The 14,964-nt window shown below is 42.6% G+C and overlaps 1 protein-coding gene across 1 annotated transcript in view; it reads left to right on the plus strand.

Moving 5' to 3' along the window:
- The window catches only part of LOC137611279 (ephrin-A2-like), a 52,075-nt gene that overhangs the window by 35,610 nt on the left and 1,501 nt on the right, over positions 1-14,964 (plus strand). Inside the window, exons 2-4 of the mRNA XM_068339384.1 lie at positions 5,966-6,258; positions 8,826-8,891; positions 10,386-10,493. Of these exons, the coding sequence (XP_068195485.1) occupies positions 5,966-6,258; positions 8,826-8,891; positions 10,386-10,493 (467 nt within the window). The remainder of the gene's footprint in view (positions 1-5,965; positions 6,259-8,825; positions 8,892-10,385; positions 10,494-14,964) is intronic.

Below are 14,964 nucleotides of genomic sequence, written 5' to 3' on the forward strand. Positions count from 1 at the left end.
TTCAGTTTTTGGTGCAGTTTTAATGTTTTTTTTGGGGTTTTTTTTTTTTTTTTCCTTCCTTTGAGGGTCACGTCCGTCCGTCAATCAGTGTTTTGTTGACACCCAGGAAAAAAAAAAAAAACCCGAAACAAAACAACTTTAAATTTATTCTTTCATCGCCGTTCGTCCAGGACAGCCGCTCCGGCCTCTGAGGGCAGAGCTGCAGGCCTCCATGGTTTGATTCTGTTATATATATTTATGATCTGTTAGTATTCTGCACCAGCGCTGCACTGTCTGCAGAGGAAAAACGCTTCCAAAACTTATTCGGCATCGGAATGTCAAGGATCTGCCATTGTTCGGATTAGCGATTAAAGATAGATTAACAATTTTTTCAATCTGGCGCTTTTCATGAATTCATTAGTAAATTTTTTTTTAAAAAAGGCTTTATTTGTTTACAGTTTGCTGCTATTTAAAGAAAAGGTAATATAAATTAAAGGATATTTAAATGTGTGCATGTTTAGATTTTTAATGGCATTTAATTCATTTAATTCCAACTGCACCACTTCAGACCTCTTTAATCTCACACTTCGCTGCTGCCGTCGGAGCCAAAAATAGAAGCGTTGAATTCTGGAGTAGATCCGGGTGAGGAGGCGAATCCTGGATTTTTTCTTCCTTCCACTTCGTTTCACGGAGCCCAGAGGGCGGCCATTTTATCGGCGCCGCGTTGGGATTGGGATTAGAGTTTATTTAGAACGTGGAGGTTCGGACTCTAGAGAGCTTTATTTACAGAGGAAAGTAGTGAAGGTGCTGATGCTGACTGGAAGCAGCGTCCATATATGGTCTGCTTCCTGTTTATGTTTACAAGTCATCATGTTTAGGAGTGTGTTAGTGTTTTATGTGCTCCAATTCGGTGTATACTTGTGCACACTTGTGCTATAGTGCGGTATATTTACATAGGGGCGTGTACCTGGAGGATGGCAGCGCGTGATTGGATGGAGGGAGCTTTATTTACTGTCCCACATACCTGAGTGTTGCCGGCGACGCCTCCCCCCAAGAGAGGAGAGGAGAAGGAGCTGAGAAGCAGAGAGAGATGGGGGGGGGGAGAAAATGGAGTCGAGAGGGAGGGGGGGAAGAGAAAGTGAAGTGAAGCCAAGGGAAATAAAAGGAGGAGAGAGTGAGAGGCTGCTGGAGGGGAAGTGGCAGAGGAAGAAGAGGAGGGCTGGCGAATGGAAGTAGAGAGGAAGGAAGATGGAGATGGAAGCAGAAAACGTGGAGCTGATGACAGCGACTGAAGCTGCAGAGACAAACAAATATACAGTAAATGTAAATATTCATGTTAAATCTCAAAGCCGCGCTCTGATTGGCTCAAATCTTCTTTTACCTCCACAGTGAACTCATGCTGCTACATGCTACACTAATAAATGCTAAAAGGAATGTAGGTGGGACTCAATTAATCCTTATATTTATTATATTAAACTTTTTGGATTATTTTCTCTTTAAAATAAATTTCTGTGTCTTATTTTGTAAGGAATGAAAAGATTATTCCATCTTTAAAATTAAAGCATTAAAATTAAAAAAAATTAAAATTTAAAATTAAAAAATTAAAATTAAAAATTAAAAACAAATTTTTAAAAATGAAATATCTGTGTCTTATTTTGCAAGGAAATGAAAGATTACTGTATTTCCTCTTCAAAATAAATGTGTTTCTTATTTTGTAAGGAAAGAAAAAATTACTCCCTCTTTAAAATACATTTCAAAATTAAAAAATTAAAATAAAAAAAAAAGTAAATTAAAAATTTAAAAATTTAAATTAAAAATTAAAAACAAATTTTTAAAAGATAAATATCTGTGTCTTAATTTGCAAGGAAATAAAAGATTACTGCATTTCCTCTTCAAAATAAATTTGTTTCTTATTTTGTAAGGAAAGAAAAAATTACTCCCTCTTTAAGGTAGATTTCTGTGTCTTATTTTGTAGGGCAAGATAATATTCCTGATCCAGATCCACTCCAGGTTTACTGAGTGACTCGTGCTTCATCTTTCATCATCATCATCATCCTGAATTTAGTGGAAAAAGTGTTTGATCGTTTTTATCTTGACACTCTGATGTATTCCTGTTTCTGTTAAAACACACCTCATGTTTATCAGTAGGGTTTTTTTTTTTAGGGGGGGAGAGGTGTCCCCTTCATCCTTCCATCCCTCATGGGTTCGGCGCCCACTCTGCAGCCATCGCTGTAGAGCAGGATGCTCATTAATGCTGATCAGCCGACTCTCCTGCAGAGAGAAGCTGGCGACACCAGTAGATTTTATTTTCTCCGAGCGCAGCAGAGAAGATGAATGGAATGTTTAAACATTCAGAATGGATCCAGCCCTGACTCATCCTCCTCCTCCTCCTCCTCTTCCTCCTGGAAACACCAGCGATGTGGGATAAGCAACATGTTTTTGCTCTCCAGGAGAAGCAGACTTTAATTTCTCCGATGCCGTTTGAGATCTCGTCTTTCTTCTGCTTTACCAGAGAGTCTTAATTAAAGTCGTGTTTACACTCCCAGTTTCTCACAAACATAATTCAGATGTTTTTTGGATGCAGCTTCTTCATCACACCACGTTTGCAAAGCCGATTGTTTTAAAGCGTTATGTTAAAGCTTTCCACCTCCTATGACCTCATCGATGGTGTAGTGACATCATGGAGAAGTTTTTCCTCCTTAGGTGGGAATAGAGAGAGATAGTCATCATCTTCCCTGATGATGAAGATGATGACTCTGCCTGAGTGTCCTCTCAAAAACACACACTTACAGTCGATTATCACACACACTTTATCGCTTCATCCTTCATTTGAACTTCTTTTCCTCCTCCTTTTCTTCATCCTGTCATTCATCCTTCAACCTGAAACCCTCCAGTCCGAGGAAGAAGAGGAGAATGAGGAAGAATAACCCTAATACACACGGTTGAAAAGAGTAATTATAATAATAAAGTTGAAGAGCTTTCACTCCTTCCTGAACGTAATTATCGCGTCTCTCTTCTCGTTTGTGAAAACGATGTCGACTACAGTATAAACATAAAACGCGAGAAGCCGTCGTCTCTGGAAATGAAAGATAATCAAGTTCCATCAGCTGGAAAATAAAAGATCCATCCGGCGTCCTCCTCACGGATGTTGTGATTGGCTGTGTGACCTTAGAGCGTCTCCGTGAGGATGTTTCTATTGGGGACATCATTCGTGCAGGACATGCGTGTCAACACACACACATACACACACACTTATATTAATCCTTTTAAACCATAATAACAAAAGAAAACATCAACACAGGAAGTTGCACTTGTTTGTGTGGGATGTGTTATGAAGTTTGTAGCTTTATCTGGGAAAAAAAGTAATTTCCCTACTGGGATTAATAAGGGATGGGTTATTATTATTATTATTATTATTATTATTATTATTATTATTATTATTATTATTATTATTATTATTATTATTATTATTATTATTATTTTGTTGTTGTTATTTTTGTTGTTGTTTTATTGATATGATTATTATTTTATGACTATGATATTTTTTATTGTTGATGTTGTTGTTTTTATTTATTTATTGTTATTTATTATTATTATTTTTATTGATATTATTATTATTGTTGTTTTATTGATATTATTTTTTTATTATTACTATTTATTGATATTATAATTTTTATTGTTGATGTTGTTTTTATTTATTTATTGTTACTTATTATTATTATTATTACTATTATCATTATTATTAGTATTATTATCAGTCAGCTAAAGCTAATGTATCTTGCATTTAGCATGCTTGCTGCAGCTTACATCCTTTTGTGTTGGTGCTAACGCTAAAGTATCGGCGCACAATCAATAGTGAAACTCTTAACAGTTACAGACGAAAAGAATCTCCTCCTCTCCTCTTCTTGCATTCTCCTCATCCCTTTCTCCCTCCTGTTCTTTCTTTTATCCTCATTCCTCCCCTCGGTTCTCCCCTTCCCTTATTCTCCCTCCCTTTTCCTCCGCTTCCCCCCTCCCCCCTTCGATTGCTAATCAGACTTGATTGGGGGGGCTCAGAGAGCCGAGAGGAGCTCCCTGGTGGATCAATGCCTTTAAATGATCTGTTCAAGGATCCTTTTAGAACCTGCAAAACTCACTCTGATTGGGCAGCCGAGCGTGAAGGCGCTCATTTCACATCTAACTCACTTCCTGATTTGCCCTCTGGGAGAGCGATGGGACGCCGTTAGCGGGATAATTTGTCTCAAAGCGGGCTATCCGGCTAAGCGCTAACTGCTAACCGCTGCGCTTAGGCCCCAAACGTCTTCATTCCAAGGCAACCAATAACAGCCAAGGTGAAGGGGGGAAAAAAATAAGACGAATTGGTTTAAAGTGCTTCAATCTGCCGTTGAGACGGCGAGATGGTGTTGATGCCGCTTTGATTGAAGACGTTTCCCCCCCGCATCTCATATTTACTGATCTTCAAGAAACATGTGCAGAGTTTGGAACATGTTTAGCACACGCTACATTAGAAATGAAACTGATTGCATGCATGAAGCCATTAACGAAAAGCACCAGGGAGAAAGATCGGATGAAGGTGCACGATATGAAACTGATGAATCCTAAACAGCCCCTGAAATATTAGAGGAACGAGTCGGCTATTTACAATTTTTATGAATAAAAATGTTTGAAATATGACATATTTAAGCTGAATTGTGTTTCCTCACAGACGTGTGGAAGCAGAATCATACATGAAATAAACTGTGTTTATTATAAGACGCATGTTTGAACCCTAACCTTAACGTTTTTGCACCAATACTGCTACTTTGTGTGCATTCAATTGCCCCATGGGAACAAATAAAGTTTTTTAGAATTGAATTGAAATCAACTGAATTGAATTGAATTGAATTAAATTAAATTGAATATGTGTTAAATTCAACTTTAAATCAGATGGTTTGATTGGCTGCTCTTTTTTGTCGGTCTATTGCTTGTAACCCCGCCTCCCGCCCAGTGGCACCTGGAATAGACTCCGCCTCCTCCTCCTGGACCCTAATAGGACAGGCTGCTAGAGAAAACAGACGGTTGTTTTTGTTGTTATTTATGGGCTTGGCAGTTTAATTTAGATTGTTGTGGTCTGTTTTATTGTTGTTTAGTTTTATTGTTGTTTAGCGTGTTTGTTGTCATGGAAACCAAGGAACCCTCAAACCCAGTCTCCTCTTGATTCTGCTGTTCTGGAACCGTTCTTTTGAGAACTGGACCCTCCATATTGCGTCATCCTCTCTGATGTTTCCCGTTCCTCCGACCTCTGACCTCCTTCACCTGATCAGACCGACCCTCGGCGATCCGTCCGCGGCCCGGACTAAGCGGACGCCAGCCTCCTCCCCGGCTGCTGCGGGGCGCCGCCGTAACGATATGAGCTCTCCAGCATCACATGACCCACTTCTTGCGCATCACACCAGCAGACGTGCTAATAAATCCCCCGATGCACAGCTCGGCGTTATTAAAATAAAATCTATTCCGACTCGAGCCGTAACCGGAGGGATTGTTGCTGACTTCTCCGGCCTCTTCTCGTTTATTAAATGAGCGAATAAAGAGCCTCAGGATGTTTTTCTGCAGTGACTCAGGTGGTTTGAAGATTATCAGCGAGGTTTGCTGAAGCAGCTCCGGAGTCTCTGAGGCTCGTATCTGCAGACTGTGACCTCCTTTCAGACGCACAAACAAAAAAAAACGTCCAAACAGCCATCCCATAATTAACCCTCATGAGTCTGAGGGCGCTTTTACATATCTCCTTAAATTTGCCGGAAAAGATGATTGTTGAAATTGTTCAGACCTCCTTATTGCAGCCTGAATGGGAGGAAAATAGGAAATAAATGTAGAATAAATGAGTTCTCACCTTTGTCGCTATTGGTCGCTCGTTAAAATTCCTCTCATGCAAATAGAAAGATTGAAATTTTGATATAAATATTCATCCTGATTTAACATTTTTTTAATTTATTTTTTGTCCCCCCAGGTTCTGGCATGGGGAGTACCGGGTGGCGGTGAACATCAACGACTACCTGGACATCTACTGTCCGTTCTACGAGGGCCCGCCGTCCCACGGCCGCATGGAGCGCTACATCCTCTTCATGGTCAACCAGGAGGGCTACACCTCCTGCCAGCACCGGATGCGTGGCTTCAAGCGCTGGGAGTGCAACCGTCCCAGCGGTCCCGACGGGCCCCTGCGCTTCTCCGAGAAGTTCCAGCTCTTCACGCCGTTTTCTCTGGGCTTCGAGTTCCGGCCCGGACACGAGTACTACTACATCTGTAAGTCATCAAAAAAAAACAGAACCAGAAGCTCCACAAATCAATCAGAATATCGGAAATCAATAGATGATTGGAGGAGCGTCCCACAAATTATAGGTCAAGGGTGTCATCAGCATCACGTCTGTCCTCTAAGGGCCAGATGTAACTAAGAAATTTAACTAAATGTAACTCAATGTAATGTAAAATAAATAGAACTACTCCTTAATGTTAAATAATTCTGAATTTATTACTTATTCAAGTTAAAAACATTATATTTGAACAGAAGCAAAATAAGTTTGCTCGTTTCTCTGCTGTTAAAAATTATTTTAATTATTTCAGGTTATTAAACCCACAGAAGTCCATCAATCAAGGATCAAACTATCCAAGAGAATAAAGTAAAATAACATCAAACACAAGTTAGGACATTAACTTTGTTCAAAACGTTTTGTCAAAGATAAAATCAGCTTAATTACTGCATTGTGGGAAATGTAGTTTTTACACGCTTTTGACCTATTTATTTTTAGACACCCTGACCTCGTATGCTCTCGCGGGCCACATAAACCGATGTGGCGGGCCACATTTGGCCCCCGGGCCTTGAGTTTGACATGTGTGTTACAGGTGATCGGATCAGTTTCTGGATCAAAAACCAGACTGTTGATTCTGGTTCCCGCATCGTAGGTAAATAAACGAATAAATAAATAGGACCCTCCATCTTTCCGCCTCCGTGCAGCCTTAATGTCACCAGGCGGCGCCTGTAATCATTTTATATCAGCCGTATTGATGTTTCTGCTCACGCTAACAGCTGATGTATTTGTTTGACGCTCGTCCTCTGAACGCACTTAGAGACACGTCAGCCGGGGTCGGACAAATAGCGGCTTTAATTTACTCTAAACCTTGTTTTCGGCGGCTCGCTGCGAGCGGCGGCTCTGATGGATTCTTTCACATCCAGGCGGTTAAAGACCAGGATCAGGAGCTAATCACAGAAAAACACGGCAAAGTGACTTTCAGAAGCTCTGAGCCGCCGTTTAAAGTTTTTGTAGGGCTGCAGCGACGGCTGAGAATATAGAGCAAATTGGCCCCGCCCCCGCAGGGCGGTCATCAGTATTGTGATCCACATGGCTCCGCCCCTAGAGGGCGGTCTTTAACAAAGCAACAGTTTACTTCCTGGTTGGTCGGTTGGTCAGTTGGTTGTTTTTTGGGCGAGTCAATTGGTTTATTTGTCGGATGGTTGCCTTGGCGACTATATTTGGTATTTTTAAATTGAAATTTGACTTTGATTTTTTTGTTTTGTTTTACGACCTTCTAATAATATTTGTCGTCATTTAAATTCGACAACTCGTCTTCGTCATCACCAAGACGCCACGGTAACGGTAACATCCCCCCCGCCTCCCGCTGTCTTTTCTTCTGATGTTCATGTCAGGTCGACGCCCCCCCTCACCCCTGACCCCCCCCCCCCCCCGGGGTCGTATTGCTGATGACTGCAGTATTGTTTCTGGGACCTCTGGTGGAGGGAGGGGGGCGATGGGGAAGGGGGGGGGGTCAGTTGTCAAGCGATTGTGAGTCCGTGAAAGGCCACGTCCATCATCGTGATTGACATCCACACACACACACACAAGTCAGCAGTGTGTGTGTGTGTGTGTGTGTGTATGCATCCATCTCCTCCCAGTAAAACATCTGCGATGGTGATACTGGTTTCGCGTGTGCGCCCATGTGTGCACGTCTGTCTAGCGGTTTGACAGGTTGACAGGCCGCCGCCGCCCCTCACCTCTCCCGGCCGCCGGCTGCAGAGGATCAGCGGTTTTCAATGGAGGCCGTAAAACTTTTTTTAAAAAACGACAGGAGGACGTTTGAGGAGGACGAATGTTTCTATCGTTTGTCCGGGAAGACAAACAACGGGAGAGGAGCGGCACGCGGGACTTTAAATGGATGATTTGGAGGAAGTTGGAGAAATAAAAGGCGAAGGCGGCGGGCAATAAAGAGGAGGTGAGGGAGGTGAAGGATGGAGGAGACGATGGAGGGAGAGCAGGGGAAGGGTCAGGTTTATTTCCTGTGGATCTTGATGCGATTCCTCTCCAGGGTCGCTGTGGGCGCCGGCTATTCCGATTTCCCTCAAGGGAAGGCCAGAAGGTCGTCATTCACAAGTAGTCAGGCCCCGCCCCCTTTAAAGGTGGTCGGAGCAGCTGAACCCCCCCAAAAACCAAAAGACACTGAAAACTCCACGTCGTGGGTTCAACACACACAAACAGGGTTCAAATGAAGACCAGGAATGCGTGCTAGCATTAGCTGCGTGCATGCTAACATTAGCCACAGTGGTGGCTAATGTTAGCGTGCAGAAACGTTTCTGTAATTCCGTTTATAATCCATTTTAGATGGATTGGTTTGATTTCTTTCATGTAAATTACCAACAAAAACCCAGAATAAACGGATTATAATGATAATAATCTATAATCCAACGTCTATAATCCAATGTCTGACATTGAATTTGACTGTAGAATCTATTCTGTGTTTTTTACACACAGTTTTAATTCAATGTTACGCTGAATAAATATGACTCTCAGACTTTAAAACCTCTTCCTGTCTCCCTCCAGCGTCGCCTCACCCGAACCACGTGGGACGAGCGTGTCTAAAGCTGAAGGTGTACGTCAGACCACCAGGTACCTCACACACACACACACACACACACACACACACACACACACACACACACACACACACACACACACACACACACACACACACACACACACATTAAGGAGCAGATTGGCTATCAAAGTAAAATTAGGGGGGGGATAAGAGGTCTGATGGAAAGGCCCGACAAAACTGTCTACTCTGATTCACAGACCAGCAACACCTTCACACACACTGAAAACACTCTCACACACACATACCGGGTGAAGTGTGTGTGTGTGTGTGTGTGTGTGTGTGTGTGTGTGTGTGTGTGTGTGTGTGTGTGTGTGTGTGTGTGTGTGTGTGTGTGAATGTGTGTGTGTGTGTGCTCTCAATGGCAAACACACTTTACATCGGGTCGGACCGGGTCCGGATCCGGTTTTTGTGTGATTGATGCTGTGAACAAATGAAGTAGCAACCAACACGCAGATTTTACCTGTGTAATTATACTGTACAAGCTGTACTGTACCTGTGTATAATTAATTATACAAGCAAACCTTGGTTTTCGAACGCTTTTAGACGTCCCAACAAATTAGAAATTCGTCCTAAAAAATTCACAATCTTTTTTGTCTTGGAAGTCGGACACAATTTGGAAGTCGAACGCGAAACAAACGCCTTTTTCTCGCCGCCAAGCGCGAGAAAAGGTGAGAAAAGTTGAGAGAAAACGTGACGGTAATGTGCTTTTTATTTCAGTTTACTGCGTTCAATAATTTTTCACTTAATTTGATATATAAACGACATTATGAAACAACATATTATGTTGGAAAAAAGGTAGTTTTCTAGCGTTTTGGAACAGATTGAGACCGTTTTCGTTGTTTGTAATGGGGAAAAATGGATTTGGAATTTAAAATATCGGTCTTCCGGAACAAAACCGAGGTTTGCCTGTATTATATATAAGTTACGTAAACAAATGATAAAGAATAAAAAGAAACACAAAAGTCACGAGAACACACAAGCTACGTCTTTACTCCACCAACGAGAACGAGATCCGGTCTCACTGATGTCGTATCCATCCGCCAACGCCTGGTAAAAAACGAGATCCGGTCTCACTGATGTCTGAACGCGTCTAGCGTTGAATTTATCAACCTCCTTCCAACGATCTTCTTATTCTGTGGTGTTTATTTCAAAAGTAACGCCACCTACTGGTCTGACGAACATGCTGCAGCAGCTTCAGATATATCTGTGTGTGTGTGTGTGTGTGTGTGTGTGTGTGTGTGTGTGTGTGTGTGTGTGATAACCAGTCTTTGTGATTAAACTGTAATTAGGTTTCTTGAACCCCCTGCAGAGCTCAGTCTCCTCATCCCTCCTTTATTGCCTCTGGAAGGAGGGAACTTGATCGTTTCCCACACCCTAACCCCCCCCCTCCCTTAATGCCCCCACCCCTCTACTATTTAGTTTCATTTTCATTACAGTCCGCTGTGTGTGCATCTCTGTGTGTCTGTTCAGATATTTTGTCGTTCTTCTTCTCTCTCCTCTTCCAGATGGGTCGGGATACGACTCCCCGGAGCCCTTCCTGACTGACGGGGGCCTCCGCTGGAGGGCGGGGGCCATCGTGGTCCCGCTAGCCACTCTGGCCTCGCTTTTCCTGGGTGTCATCTCTCGGCTGTGACACCCCCCCCCCCAACCCACCCCCCATCTCCTCTTATTCCTGGAGCTCCGGTTCAGGGTTGCCGGGCTGGGCTGGCTCACCCCCTCAGGGAAGCCTTCTGTCTGCCCCCCCCGACCCCATCGCCCACCTCCACTTCTATCCGACCACCACCCACCTCCACTGCCAGCCCCCCCTTCTTGGTCCAGCCCCCCAGCTCTGGTTGGTGCTGCACCAGAGAAACACAAGGACTACGGGTCTGTTTGACTTGACCCTTGACCTTTTCGCCCGACGAGGGGGTAAACGTAGCGGCGGCTATGATTAAAGTTGTCATTCTGGGTTGCAGTTGCTCTCGTCCAATCACAGCAGGACGCATCAGGCTTGCAGGCCTGAATGCACAAAAATTGGATTTTTCTCACGTTGCCGTCCCGTCGCCATGAATTGGAAGTGGCCAAGCTTGCATTGTAATTGAAATTCTATACTTTCCTGGAGCCGATCCAATGAGAACAAGAGGCGAAACGTATAGGAGCAGTAAAGTGACCCCGTCCTGTGCAAGAAAAAAAAGAAAAAAGAAAAGAGGAACAACAATCCAAAACGGGACGGCCTAGGAGGGGAGGGGGTAACCTTATATGTGTTGATATTTTCAGATGCAGTCTAGATTCACAGAAATGTGAGATGAAAGTGATTTCTTTTTTTTTATTTTTATGATGTCACGTTAAAAATGATCAGTATAATCGCCTGTTTTTTGGTTGGGATGAATTTTTTTTGGGGGGGGGGTGTTTTTTTGGGGTTTTTTTTTTGTCTTACTCGTTTCTAAAACAAAGCATTTATCACGGCCTGGCAGCACAGGCGTCTTCAGCACCGTCTAACGTGGGCCGGCTGGGTGGAACCGTGACTTTATGATGTATGAATGTACCACTGGTCACCACCTCTTTGTCTTTACGTAGTGTTACGGCTGTGGTCACCTTCAGCCCGTTCACACCTGCTGTCCACATCCGGACCCGATCACCCGACCGCAGGCGGACGGCACCGAGTCCGCTAATTCATGTCCCGATCGATCGCTTGTGATTGGATTCAAGGAGAGGGAAGAGTTAAATTAAATTTCTTCATTCAGTCAATTAATTTTTTGTTCTATTGTGAAAAATCACATGAAAAAAAAATACAAAATTTAATTAATTAAAATTCAAATTTAATGGCTTTTTTTTTTCTTTCTTTTTTTTTTCTGAAAAAGTAGATCCAGATAGGACGCAGTTTTAACATTGCGATGCTTGTCCAACTAATTAGCTAGTCGGCTAGTAATAGTTAGTAATTATCTTTAAATGGTGCAGAAAAAACGCTGAGTGATTGTTTAGAAAGTGTTGCTCACTGCTAATGCTAGCACGACGCTAATGCCCTTCTCAGGCGTGCAGGCAAACCTCAGTTTCTGACCACAATTCCGACCACAATTCGTTACGGAAGATTTCGAATAGCGATTTGTTCAAATTCCAAATGCATTTTTTCCCCATTACAAATAATGTAAATGATCGTAATCCGCCTTTTCTCGCCTTTTCCCGCACTTGGCGGCGAGAAAAAGGTGTTTGTTTCGCGTTCGACTTCCAAATTTTGTTCGACTTCTTACCTAAGACATAAAAATTCTGAACTTTTTAGGTCGAATTCAGATTTGTTCGATGTCTACAGCATTCGAAAACCGTGGTTTGCTTGTATATAAATACGTCTGCGCATCCATCACCAGACACATCCTTCAGTCAGTCCTTCAGCGTGTCCACTAGAGGGCGCTGAAAAGTCAGACACTTCAGCGATTTAGGATCTAGTTAGTAACACATTTCATTTTTTAAAAGCACATTTATTCACAAAAAGAAATTTACAAAAATAATCACATTCATGTGAAATTCCCATTCAAAAAAGAGTTAATAGTAGGAAAATAATAAACAAACTAAGCAAAATATAATTGTAACCATACAATATGGTTGGTTTACGTTTGCGTTTGTGAAGTTTGAATCAATCGAAAATTAGTTTGGTGAACACTCTGATAAAAAGTGTTCTCAGAGCTGTCTGCTTGCGATCGGTTCCTCAGTCGGACGCTAACGGGTCTGGACAGAACCTGAATTGGATTTTTTTTTTGGACGGATGGCAGGTTGAAGTACGGAGCGACACTCAAAGTTGCATGACCACTGTGAAACTTCAGCTCAATCTCGTTTGTACTGATGATATATTTTTTCATGGCTCCCGCTCCCTGAGACTTTCTCCGGACGTCAAACAGGAAGCTCTTCCTCGCTGGTTTCCTGTCTGGCTTTTGACGGATGAGCTGAGCAGGCAGATAAATGGACCCGCCGGGGCCAGACTGACCAATCAGAGTCCAGCCTGGATCACAACGGATGTAAACACCAACTGAAGCTGATCCTGGGTGTGTAAGGGTGAAACCAATGGGGAAGTGCGTGGACACACACACACACACACACACACACACACACACACAGTGTTTGATGACCATTCCTATGAGCATTGATGGACTATGAGCCAGCGGGAATGTGTGTGTGCATCATGGGACTTCTTTCGTTAATGGAAGTGAACACTGTGAACACACACACATGTACAGACACACACACACACACATACACATACATATGTAGTAAAGCACACGCAGATCCAGACTTTGACTGCACATGCAGACACACACACACACACGAAGGGAAGCACACGGTTCCCTCTTCATCTTATTTTTGTAGCATTTACCGTCACTGCTAACGGGACGCGGTGATGAAGAACATCTTGTGTTTTCTCTTCTTCTCTTCCACTGATGCTGTCCTTCTGTCGTTCTTCTTCTCTGGTTTGTGATCCGTCGGTCGGTAGTGCTAGGATGCCTTCAGGTTCTGAGCGTCATGTTTGGGGGTTTTTTTTGTTGTTTTTTTTGTTTGTGGTGTTTTTTGTGGAAGCCAACCTGAGGCGTTAAAGGGTCTCAACACCGAGCGGGGAGAGAAACACGCAAATAAAGATTGTCTTTTGTCTACTCTGAGCGCCGTCTCCTCTGGTCTTTATGCTCATCCTCCTCTTCATCACGCTGACGTGACGTCGGAGCTCTGCTTGTCAAAGCATGAAATTATTCAGATGGAATCAGTGAGTGATGTGTGCAAACTCCAGAAGATGAATCATCAGCGTCCAGCATCTTCACTCTAGGTCACAGGTGTCAAACTCAAGGCCCGGGGGCCAAATGTGGCCCACGAGAGCATAAGAGGCCTAAAAATAAATAGGTCAAAGCATGCTTTGACCAAGAACCACATTTCCCACAATGCAGTAATTAAGGCTATTTTAACTTTAACAAAAGACAAAGTTAATGACTTGCGTTTGATGTTATTTTTATATATTCTCTTGGATAGATGATTGATGGAGTTCTGTGGGTTTAATCACTTGAAAAATTAAAGGAATTTATTTCGTAACAGAAACAAACATGTTTTTTCTGTGTAACTGTAGTTTTTGTAACTTGAATAAGTAATACATTCAGAGTTATTTAACATTAAGGAGTAGTTACATTTATTTTACGTTACAGTAAAACGCATCTGAGAACTCATTTTCAATGAATGTTCTATTTTAAAACTTTTTTCATATATGAGGCTCACTGGGTTATAAGAAATTGAGAAAATTAAAAAGCTTTTAGGAGCGCCTTATGATGCGGAAAATACTGCACATTGAGTTACATTTACTTACATTTATTAGTTACATCTGGCCCTTAGAGGACAGCCATGATGCTGATGTGGCCCTTGGTTAAAAATGAGTTTGACACTCCTGCTGTAGGCGCTAAGCTAAAAGCAATAGCAAAATTGACACATGCTAAGTGCTAACAGTCGCTAACTTCATGGAGCCTGAATCTGTAGACGGACGCTCGGAACATTCGTCAGTCTTGTGTTAAAAGCATCTTCTGAAACCAAAACCTGTCTTCTTTTTTTTCTTTTCTTTTTTTTGACGCAAAAAAAAAAAAAAAATAAAATATGAGAAACATTTGGGGTTGAAAGTGAAGTTCATGAATAATTGATGAGCCCCCGACCTGCCATGTTTGGCCTCTGCTGTGCAAAGCGGGCTAATGGCTATCGATGTCTCAAATTGCTTCATATGAGAGCTCAATTCAAAAAGAGAGTAGATTCCAACGGACGAGGGGAATGAAATTATCTCTGAATATTGAGACGCACGCTTGGTCAGCCAATTCTTTTGTCCTGACAGGTATCAGCATTCCGGTGAAATTATCCTGGAATTAAACGTGGAGGCCCCCGCGCGTTCCGGCCCCTGGGAGGGGGGACCAACAGATGCGTTCCTTGAGATCATGAGAAACTAGATGCTGCGTGTTCTCCGCATTTAATCACTTGATTATTTCGGCTTAATTTCATTGGTTGGCAGCGGCTGCATTTGGCCTATATGATGTTGGTTTTGGCAGGAAGCATAAAGGAAAACCAGGAAATGCAGATGGCGGCCCCTCCGAATTCTTT

This window comes from Antennarius striatus, chromosome 17 (assembly GCF_040054535.1).
Source record: "Antennarius striatus isolate MH-2024 chromosome 17, ASM4005453v1, whole genome shotgun sequence".
Taxonomy (NCBI): domain Eukaryota; kingdom Metazoa; phylum Chordata; class Actinopteri; order Lophiiformes; family Antennariidae; genus Antennarius; species Antennarius striatus.